The sequence below is a fragment of the Carlito syrichta genome, unplaced genomic scaffold, assembly GCF_000164805.1.
Source record: "Carlito syrichta isolate Samal-C Ts95f unplaced genomic scaffold, Tarsius_syrichta-2.0.1 Scaffold109683, whole genome shotgun sequence".
NCBI classification, from domain to species: domain Eukaryota; kingdom Metazoa; phylum Chordata; class Mammalia; order Primates; family Tarsiidae; genus Carlito; species Carlito syrichta.
Genome location: NW_007053779.1, coordinates 507122 through 518807, shown reverse-complemented (window position 1 = coordinate 518807; position 11686 = coordinate 507122). Strand labels below are relative to the sequence as shown.

Genomic DNA, 11686 nt, shown 5'->3' with positions numbered 1-11686 from the left:
CCAGGCGGGTCTCGAACCCGCGGGCTCAGACAATCCACTCACTTCAGCCTCCCAAAGGCGTGGGATTACAGACTGAGCCACCAAGCCCGAGATTGTACCCTTTGGTTTAGAAATGAATCTGAAGTCTTAACATGTACTGAATTTATTCAGATTTCTACCTATTTAAAGGCCATTGTTTCTCAAATGCATATGTATAAATGTAAACATTTTTACTAATCATATTCATTATTTTGTACCTCTCTTTTTGTTGCTTTACATTGTCTTTTTATTATTATTATTATTATTATTATTATAATAAAATTGAGACAGAGTCTCTCTGTGTTGTCCAAGCTGGTCTAAAACTGCTGGGCTCAAGCGATCCTCCTGCCTTGGCCTCCCAAAGTGCTGGGATTACAGGCATGAGCCACTGTGCCTGGCCTCAGCAGCCCAGTCTTTAAATACAGGAATTCGTAAGATCTCTATTATCATTCTGTGTTCTCCCTTTAGAAGATTTTATCCCTTCTCCTTCACTGAGTTATCTATTTGGTTTCATCCCAGATACATGTATCTAGCCCACAGTTTCTTTCTGAGCTCTTTACCTCAGAGTCTACTTGACTTTGTTTATTCACTTCATGTGGTTGCTTCGTAGGCAGTTCAAACTCCAATCTGAAGCAGAAGTTGTCATCTTCCTCTCCTCCAAAACCCCTTCTTCTAACACTGCTCCCTGCTTCAGTATAGCACTGACATTCATCTACCTGGCCCCTCAAGTGAAAAACATAAAACCATCCTTCGTTCTTGATTTTGCTTAGTTCCCTTCTCCCAACATACTACAAGTCCTTGGTGTCTGTTGTTATTAATGTCATTAAGTTCTCCTAAATTCATCATTGACCCTTTTCCTCTGTTTCTGAGCTCAAGGCTTCTTCCCCAGAACTCCTAGCTGATTGACTTCTTTTGGGCATCGCCTTTCTCCAGTTCGTTTTGTATACTGCTGCTAGAGTGACCTTGTTATAAAAGGCGACGTGATCACCTCCCCTACTTAAAAGCCCCAGTAGCTTCCCATTTGTTTTTAGTTAGGATGAAGTCCTGGTAAAAGTTATACTGTCACCTTAAACTTCAGTTCCTCTAAATGGCTTCCCTGACTCTATCTCCTCTGATCAGATTTGGTCTGCCTTGTAATACTTTGATTTGCTCTAATCCTTGTAATTCTTTGTGCTTCATTATACGTTGTTATAGTTTGTGGCTAAAAACTTTAATTCTGAAGCCAGACAGTTGGGTTTAAATCCCAATTGCTATTTACTAACTGTATAAACTTTGGCTTATTACTTAAACCTCTGCCTCATTTTCTCCTTCTGGGAATAATAACAATACCTGCATTATAGGGTTATTGTAATGGTTAACTGATTAACATGTAAATCACAGAAAACATTGGTACTCAGTTAATATAAGTTATTAAGATTATTATTAAAAATCCCCTCTGGGCTGGACTCAGTGGCTCAGCCCATAATCCCAGCACTTTGAGAGGTCGAGGAGAGTGAATTGCCTGAGCCCGCAGGTTCAAGACCATCCCGGGCAATTTGGCGAGACCTCGTCTCTATGTTAAAAAAAAAATTAGTCAGGCGTGGTAGCATGCACCTGTAGTTCTGGCTTCTAGGGAGGCTAAGGCGGAAGGATCGCCAGAGCCCAGCAGGTTGACACTGGAATGGCTGGGAGTATGCCACTACACTCCAGCCTGGGTGACAGAGTGAGACTCCAACTCAAAAAAACAAAAAAAAAAACCACCTCTATTCAGTGAGACAAAGACTGCCTTTCCGGTTTACTGATGACTACCTGGCTTCTAGTTCAGACTCAGGGAAAAATTACGGAATTTGCTTGGATTAAGAAAAGTCAGTTCTGATCTTGATTCAAACATGAGCTATTGTGGGTTGTTTTGCTAACTTGAACCAAGTATTAAATACCATGAGCCTCACTTCCTCACTCATTGAGAATGATCTTTGGGCTTTTCTAATATCTGTTTTCCTGATTTTATTGCTAAGTTCATCCTCAAGCACTTAATGGTGGAAGTAGGCTTATCCAGGCTACAACATAGAAAAGATGATCATAATGGTTCAACTTGTATCTACAAATAATTAACTTGGATCTGTAAATCACCAAAAGTACAGTTTTTATTAGGTCAGCCTAAAAGTTGCCAAGCTTATGAACCTATCATAAACTTTCATAGCAGTTCTCTGCTGCTGCTCAATAGTATTTTAACTATTTCAGCCCCATGGATAGAACTTTTGCAGAAGAGGTTTATATAGAAATTAGAAAATACACATTGGGCCCAGTGACTTGAACCTTCTGTACTTGACCTAAAAAATAGTGATGTCTTTCTCTAACTCCTTTAAAGCCCCTTCATGATTGCCTGGTCTCTTGGGATACGAAAACAGGTTGTAAGGCAGGAAGTAAAGATTATTCTTACCAAGGTGGAGCGTTTTAAATCAGTTGCTGAGCGATTATTATATTAGCCTTATGGAAAGGTATACCTCTACTCAATCCTCAGAGAGAGATGTGTTATGTATAATTTACTATAATAAGTATACATCACTACCAATTTTTATTGGTAATATGCTTACACCTTTTTTCTTTTGTTATCCTTTATTATGATTGCCTTTGAATTCTTTTTTTTGTTGCTATTTTTCTTAAATAAATGTACTTTTTTCTATTTAAACTTAATTCTTAATAGTGATCATTTAATTAGCTAATGTTTATTGGATATTTACTGTGAACCATGTATTATTCTAAACACTTTACATGTTTATACCATTTAATCTTCTCAACAATACTAACTTTATAATTAAGACCAAAGCTCAGAGAGGGTCATTCAGCTAATAAATTTTTCTGATTCCAAAGAGAATATTTTAAAGTACTGCATCCTTTATTATGTCTGATCTCGTACTTTTACAGTTTTGTAACAAAGTAGTCACTTAACTGTACTGTTTTCCCCTACTGCTTATTTTTAGGTTAAATTGATGGGAGGGAATGAGTGCTGGAAACCTTCACTCTAATAAATATATAAGCTTTTATGTGTTAAGTTGTTTTGAAAAGGGCACCTTTATATGTAAATTATAATGAGCCAAAATTATTTAGTTTTTAGAAAAATATTTATAAGTTATGTAAAGTCTTAAAATACTGATCATTCTCTGTTTTTAACTTGATTTGAACAAATCAAATATAAATTCTTTTTATAAGACAAACAGGGAAAATTGAAGGCAGGTTAGGCATTAGATGAGATTAAAGAATTATTGATGTAGTTAGGTATGATAATAATATATGATTGTATTTATTTAAAGGCCTTATTACCTTTTATAAATAAATACTAATGAATTTACTGGTAAAATGATGTATTGTCTGAAATTTGCTTTAAAAATACTGCAGTGAAGGGAAAAATAGGTGAAACAGGGAGTAGGTAAAACAGTAATAGCAAAATATTGACAATTTATAAAACCAGATAATGGGTACATAAGGGCTCATTATACTACTCTATTTCTATACGTTTTTAAACAGTTGCATAATAACAATGTCGAATTTTTTTCAACATTTGGAAAATTTGTTAGGAACTGGTTAATTTTTTTTTTTTAAGTGAAGGAAGTAGGGTGTTTCTAGGAAAAGATAGATTTAAAAGGCTTTGTTTTATTCAACTCAAAAAAAGTGGTACAACCATCTGTTTTCCTGACTGCTTATTGCTACTGCCAGGTTCATATTAAAAGCAAATAATAGCTTTATTGTTTTAATTTGATTCAATGTATTGGCATTTATAATAATAAAGGGGTCACTGAACTACATATAGTCTTAGCAGAGATGACACTAAATATTGTAATGTTTGTTATAATTCCATATTATTGCAAAAGTTATCACCAAAATTTTTTAAAAATCTCTTCAGCTGTTAGTTGGTCTTGGGTCATAACTGTTTTTGTCTTGAATCCCAGGCCTTTGATCTTTATGAACAAAGATATGCTGCTGTGAAGATACATCAGCTTAACAAAAGCTGGAGAGATGAGAAAAAAGAAAACTACCACAAGTAAATATTAATATCTTATGGTTTTTATAAATTGAAACCTCGTAAATAGTCATGAAGAATTAATACTCTCTCTTCCCGTAGACATGCCTGCAGAGAGTATAGAATACACAAAGAACTGGATCACCCCAGAATAGTTAAACTCTATGATTATTTCTCCTTGGATACAGATACGTAAGTGAATATAAGAATTTAGTTTTTAAGAAAAGATGTATTTGCGCTTGTTTCCCCTATTCTGTGATGATATAAATTTTCTCCTATTTCCATTGTTGGGTAGTATTTATATCCATTTTTTTCTCCATTACAGGTTTTGTACAGTGTTAGAGTACTGTGAAGGCAATGACTTGGATTTCTATCTGAAACAACATAAGTTAATGTCAGAGAAAGAAGCTAGGTCCATTGTAATGCAGATTGTAAATGCACTAAGATATCTCAATGAGATCAAACCCCCTATTATACATTATGATCTTAAGCCAGGTAATTAATGAAATGTGTCTAATACTTTGTTTAAGCTTGAAAGAGTATAGTTTTTAAAAGTCGTAACCATTAATTATCTAAAAACATGTTTTTCGGTTTAGTTTTTAAAACTTAAGTAGAATACTGATAAAATTAAAAGTTTTTTTAAATATCACCGCATTTTAAATATATATTTACTTCCCCAAAGTTAAAATAGTAAAGGTAATGCTTTTCATATATGTATCATTAAAAGAATCTTATGTTTTGTTCTTAGGAAATATTCTTCTGGTTGATGGAACAGCATGTGGAGAAATCAAAATCACGGATTTTGGTTTGTCCAAGATTATGGATGATGATAGCTATGGTGTAGATGGAATGGATCTAACTTCCCAAGGAGCAGGCACTTACTGGTAATTGTATTATTAAAAATATCAAAATTACCTAGGTTAATGCCTAGGTAGTTTTATTTGTTATATGTTTCATGAGAATTTAGTGTTCTCAGTGCCTTATGAGAAATTAGTTTGTATTTTCATGTAGCCTTTGAGATTACTGTGGTAAATGTACTGAGTCCACCTGGGAAACTATCATGGTCAGTTCTCTTTTGTCATCTGTATTAACTACTAATATCAGATTGGAGACAGAATTACTTGCCTTTAGCAAGTGTCTTCAGTACCTGGCAGCCAGAGACTCCTAACATGGAGAATTTATGAATTTCTTCTGTAGTTTTAGGATGATGTTTATCATGAATATAAATATTATGTAAATATGATAGCTATCTTAACTATTACAAGCAAAAACTGTAAGCATCAAGCCCTCTCTGTAGAGGTTATATGGTTGCAGTTTTTGTGGGAGAAGGATGTTTTGTTGGTTGTGCCTAGGGAATAAATTTTGCATATTCTTGGACTTTGGACTTGATATTCAAAAATCCCTTTTAACGACTTCATTCATATAGATATAAATCTAGGTAGAGTCATAGATTCACAGTTGTAAATCTAAATGAATGTCATTCCCTTGGGGTGCCTAGGTATTCACAAAAATACTTCAGTGTGAAATTTCAAACATACTGTCAAATTCACCAAAGTAGAGAACTTTGATGAACTTTGACTATAAAATTCAAAATAAACTTAGTTCTCAGGATAAAATAGTTTAGCAAAAAGAGTGAAATTTTAATGGAAAGAAAGATAGCTATGTTCGGCTTCATTGAACAGGATTGTGACTACAAACATAAATGTGACTTTAGGGTTTCCAAAGAGACTTCACCCTGGACTCCATGGAAGACAGCTTGAAAACCATGTTCAAAGTAATAAATCATTCTAAAGGACATTCTCATTATTTGTTTCCTTTTTTACCCTGGCTTCATTTGAATAGGGCAGCACAAGGAAATTTTCCTCTTTTTTTTTTTTTTTTTTTTTTGAGTTGGAGTCTCATTTGGTTGCCCAGCCTGGAGTGCATTACCACATTCACGGCCACCCCAGCATCAACCTGCTGGACTCCGGTGATCCTTCCGCCTCAGCTTTCCAAGTAGCCGGAACTATAGACGCGTGCTACCACGCCCAGTTATTTTTATTTTATTGTAGAGACAAGGTCTAGCCAAGTTGCCCAGGTTGCTCTCAAACTCGCAGGTTCAGGCAATCCACTTGCCCAGGCCTCCCATAGTGCTGAAATTTCAGGCTGAGCCACGAAGCCCGGCCAGAAATTTCCCTCTTGTAGGTGGTCAAGAGAAGGGAAGCTTGTTTTAAGAGCTGTGCTGGTAGGAGATACAGTCATGGCATTGTTATGTAGGAATATGGAATGTATTTCTCACAGAAAATAATGCATTTCTCATAGTTCAAGAATCAGTTTGTTTCTATAGTCATATTAGCTGTTCAGTTATGTACAGTTGACCATTGAACAACACACATTTGAGCTGTGTGGGTCTACTTATATGTAGATTTTTTTTTCAATAAATACATTGGAAAATTTTTTGGAGATTTATGACAGTTTAAATCACATAGCTTAGAAATATTTTTAAAAATTAAAAAATTAAGAAAGGCATGTCATAAAACATAAAATTAGATATTTTATTAGAGCCTATTTTATCACTTACTACTACCATAAAATATACACAAATCTATTATAAAAAGTAAAAATTTATCAAAACTTATGTGCATACACACTTACAGACCATATATGGTACCATTTGCAGTAGAGAGAAATGTAAACAAATGCAAAGATGCAGTATTAAATCTTAACTGCAGCCGGGCTCAGTGGCTCAGCCTGTAATCCCGCTCTTTGGGAGGCTGAGGTGAGTGAATTGCCTGAGCCCGCGGGTTGAAGACCCACCTGGGCAACTTGGCGAGACCTCATCTCTACAATAAAATCAAAAAATTAGCCAGGTGTGGTAGTGCGCGCCTGTAGTTCCAGCTACTTGGAAGGCTGATGCGGAAGGATCGCCGGAGCCCAGCAGGTTGAGGCTGTGGTGGCCGGGAGCAGCCACTGCACTCCAGTCTGGGCAGAGTGAGACTCCAACTCAAAAAAAAAAAAAAAATCTTAACTGCATAAAATTAACTGCACCACATACTGTACTACTGTAATAATTTTGTAGGCACCTCCTGTTGCTATTGTGATAAGCTCAAATATTACAAGTATCTACTTAAAATGCCATGTGATGCTAATCACCTTCATGTGAGCAATTTGTCTTTTTAGTAAAAGGCGTATCAGAATAAAAAGTGATCTCTTGCAGTTCTCATGTATGTTTTGTCACGTTTAGTGAAATACCATAAACTTGAATAAACTAGTGATGCCAGAAGTGCTCACAAGGAGCAAAGAAAAACCATGATATTACAAAAAAAGGTTGAATGGCTTGATATGTACCATAGATTGAGGTCTACAGCAGCAATTGCCAACTACTTCAAGATAAATGAATCCAGCATGAGGACCACTGTAAAAGAAAAAGAAAAGAAAAAAGGAAATTTGTGAAGCTGTCACTACACCTGGGCCAGCAGGTGCAGAAACCTGGTACTTTTTGCGAAATACCTATTTTATAATGTATTAAAAATACAGCTTTTTATGTGGGTGCAAGATTGTTGTAAGAAAGGCATACCTAACAAACTGCAATGTGACTTAAGAAAAAATGAAGTCCTCATATGACAATGCAAAGCAAAAGAAAAGTGAAGGATCTAAAGCTGGAGAATTTCATGTTGGCAAAGGAAGGCCTTAAAAATGTCAGAATAACCAGGTGTGGTGGCTCACACCTGCAATCCCAGCACTTTGGGAGGCAGAGGCAAGAGGATTGCTTGAGTCCAGGGGTTCAAACGACCAGCTGGGCAACTTGGTGAGACATCGTCTCTTGGTGGCTCAGCCTATAATCCTGCGCCTTGGGAGGCTGAGGTGAGTGGATTGCCTGAGCCCGTGGGTTCGAGACCCGCCTAGGCAAATTGGCGAGACCTCATCTCTACAATAAATCAAAAAACTAGCCGGGCATGGTAACGCGCGCCTGTAGTTCCAGCTACTTGGAAGGCTGAGGCGGAAGGATCGCTGGAGCCCAGCAGGTCGAGGTTGCGGTGGCCGGGAGCAGCCACTGCACTCCAGTGTGGGCGACAGAGTGAGACTCCAACAACAACAAAAAAAATTAGCCAGGCATGGTGGTGCATGCCTGTAGTTCTAGCTACTTAGAAGGCTGAGGCAGAAGGATCACCTGATTTCAGTAAGTCAAGGCTGCAGTGATCGTGAGCATACCACTGCACTCTAGCCCAGACGATAGAGTGAGACTCCGACTTAAAAAGAAAGTCAGAATAGGCCAGGCACAGTGGCTCATACTTGCAATCCCAGTGCTTTAGGTGAATCACTTGAGCCCAGTAGTTCAAGACTAGCCTGGCTGTCTCTACAAAAAAAATTAAATAAAATAATCTGCACATGGTGGCACTGTCCTATAGTCACAACTACTTGGGAGGCTGAGGCAGGAGAATTGCTTGAGTCAGGAGTTCCAGGCTATAGTGAGCTATGATCGCACAACTATACTTCAGCCTGAACAACAAGAGTGAGACCTTAGCTCTTTAAAAAAAAAGACTGGGCATGGTGACTCATGCCTATAATCCCACCACTTTGGGAGGCCAAGGAGAGAGGATTGCCTGAGCCAACGGACCGAGACCAGCCTGGGCAATTTGGTGAGACCTCATCTCTACAGTAAATCAAAAAATTAGCCGGGCATAGTGGCATGTGCCTGTAGTTCCAGCTACTTGGATGGCTGAGGAGGAAGGATCTCCTGAGCCCACCAGGTGGAGGCTGCAGTGGCTGTGAGCATGCCTCTGCACTCCAGCCTCGACTACAGAGTGAGAGACTCCAACTCAAAAAAAAAAGAAAAGAAAAGAAAATCCAAGTTCAAAAAAAAATAATAGGAGAAGCAGCTTCTGCTGACCAAGAGTTCCCAGGTGCCATTAAGAAGATCATTGAAGTGGAAGAATATCTTCTACCTGAACAAGTTTTTAATGCAGATGAAAGTGCCTATTCTTGGGGGTAGGGGTTTCATAAAGGGCATTTATTAGTAAGGAAGTGAGCACTAGGATTTAAGGCAGGTAGGGATAAACTAAAACTCTACTGATTTTTGCAAATGCAATAGGGGTTATGACTAGAACTGCCCTCAACTGTAAATCTGCTAACCCTTGAGCCTTGAAGGGAAGAGATAAACACCAGCTGCCAGTCTTTTGTTTGTACAAGAAGAGACCTGGACAACAAAAACCCATTTTTTGGATTGGTTTCCATCAATGCATTGTCTCTGAAGTCAGGAAGTACCCTGCTGAGTAAGGGACTGCCTTTTAAAGTTATTTTGGTATTGGACAATACCCCTAGTCACCCAGAAGCTCAACAGTTTAACAACGAAGGTATCTAAGTCCACTTGTCCCCAAACACAATGTCTCTAATTCAGCCTCGAAATCAGGGGGTCATAAGGACCTTGAAGGCTCGTTACACATGGTACTCTATGGAAAGGATTGTCAGTGCTATGGAAGAGAACCCCAACAGAGAGAACATCATGAAAGTCTGGAAGAATGACACCATTGAAGATGTCATCGTTGCCATAGAAAAAGCTGGGAAAGCCATCAAGCTTGAAATAATAAATTCTTGCTGGGGAAAACTGTCCAGATGTAGTGCTTGACTTCACCAGATTTACAACAGAGTCAATTAAAGAAATTGTGAAAAAGATTGTGGATATGACAGAAAAGGTTGAGGGCAGAGGATAGCGAAGGGTTTCAAGATATGTGTCTTGGGGAAATTTAAGAGCTAATAGACACTACTCCAGAGGAATTAACAGAAGATGAGTGCTTCTGAACCAGTGCCAGGTGAAGAGGAAGAAAACGTAGAAGAAGCAGTGCCAGAAAGCAAATTGACATTAGATAATCTGGCAGAAGGGTTCCAAGTATTCAAGACTGCTTTGACTTCTTTTACAACATGGGCCTTTCTATGATATGGTCACTGAAACTTAAGCCATGGTGAAGAAGGTTAGGTGCCATATAGAAATATTTTTTAGAGACACGAAAGAGCAAAAATGTCAGACAAATTACAGTTTATTTCTGTGAAGTTGCACCAAGTGTGCTGCCTCCCTTTCCAACTCTTCCACTTTTGCCAACTCCTCTTCCTCCTCCTCAGCCTACTCAGTGTGAAGCTAAGGATGAAGACCTTTATGATGATCCACTTCACTTAGTGAATAATAAATATATTTTCTCTTCTTTATGATTTTCTGAATAACAATTTCTTTCATCTAGTTTTATTGTAAGAATACGGTATATAATACATATAGCATACAAAATATGTGTTAATCTACTCTCCCATGTTACCAGTAAAAGGCTTCAGTCAATAGTAGGTGAATTATAGTTAAGTTTTGGGGGAGTCAAAAGTTATAAGTGGATTTTCAGTTGTGTGTGGGGGTCACTACCCCTCACCCCCACATTGTTCAAGGGTCAACAGTATGTGGCATCCTGGAATGGCACTTATACATCCTTTTAGAATACACGTGCAGTGGCTCATGCCTATAATCCCAGCACTTTGGGAGGCCACGGTGAGAGGATTTCCTGAGCCCATAGGTTCAAGACCAGCCCCAGCAACTTGGCAAGACCTCATCTCTACAATCAAAAAGTTAGCCGGGTGTGGGGGTGCATGCCTGTAATTTCAGCTACTTGGAAGGCTGAGGCAGACGGATTGCCTGAGCTCAACTGGTCGAGGCTGCAGTGGCCAAGAGCATGCCATTACACTCCAGCCTGGGAGACAAGAGTGAGACTCGAACTCAAAAAAAAAAAAAAGAATACGCATATATATTGCTTTTAAAAATAACCTTTCATCCCAAGAAACTTAAGCTATTCATGTCAGTATCACTCAGAAGAAAGTCAGTTTGTGGTCTCTGTCTTCTGTCTGTCTCTATTTCTATAGACATTAGATAATCTGGCAGAAGGGTTCCAAGTATTCAAGACTGCTTTGACTTCTTTTACAACATGGCCTTTCTATGATATGTTCTATCCTTGCTTATACTCTTGTGCCTAGAGAGACAGTAGTTTTCTTGATGGCTTTCTTGGCTTTTTTTTTTTTTTAAATAATGATAGTGTTTAAGAGTCATTCAGGAGCCGGGCTCGGTGGCTCAGCCTGTAATCCTGCGCCTTTGGGAGGCTGAGGTGAGTGGATTGCCTGAGCCCGCGGGTTCGAGACCCGCCTGGGCGGTGAGACCTCATCTCTACAATAAATCAAAAAATCAGCCAGGCGTGGTAGCGCATGCCTGTAATTCCGGCTACTTGGAAGGCTGAGGCGGAAGGATCGCCGGAGCCCAGCAGTTCGAGGCTGCGGTGGCCGGGAGCGGCCACTGCACTCCCGTCGGGTGACAGAGTGAGACTCCAACTCCAAAAGAAAAAAAAAAAAGAGGCATTCAGGAGTAGATTCCCATTTAGCTGCATTATTCCTTTTCAGGATATTCTGTTTATCTAAGTTTTGGAAGTATAAGGTGCTTGTATCTTTAATGGATCTTTTTACTCCTAACCTTGGAACACAAATTTATTTTTACCCCATCTCTATCAAAAATTATGGATTTAGGGGTCAGATGTTGTGGCTCACACCTGTAATTCCAGCACCTTGGGAGGCTGAGGCAGGAGGATTGCTTGAGCCTAGGAGTTTGAGACCATCCTAGACAACATAGTGACACCTCATTTCTGCAAAAAAATAAAAATAAAAAATTTGGCT

At 38.6% G+C, this 11686-nt stretch overlaps 1 protein-coding gene across 2 annotated transcripts in view; it reads left to right on the top strand.

Moving 5' to 3' along the window:
- The window catches only part of TLK1 (tousled like kinase 1), a 170319-nt gene that overhangs the window by 149728 nt on the left and 8905 nt on the right, over positions 1 to 11686 (top strand). For both annotated transcript variants that reach the window (XM_008068950.1, XM_021717697.1), the window contains 4 exons: positions 3945 to 4036; positions 4118 to 4207; positions 4341 to 4510; positions 4764 to 4899. In XM_008068950.1, coding sequence (XP_008067141.1) covers positions 3945 to 4036; positions 4118 to 4207; positions 4341 to 4510; positions 4764 to 4899 — 488 coding nt within the window. The remainder of the gene's footprint in view (positions 1 to 3944; positions 4037 to 4117; positions 4208 to 4340; positions 4511 to 4763; positions 4900 to 11686) is intronic.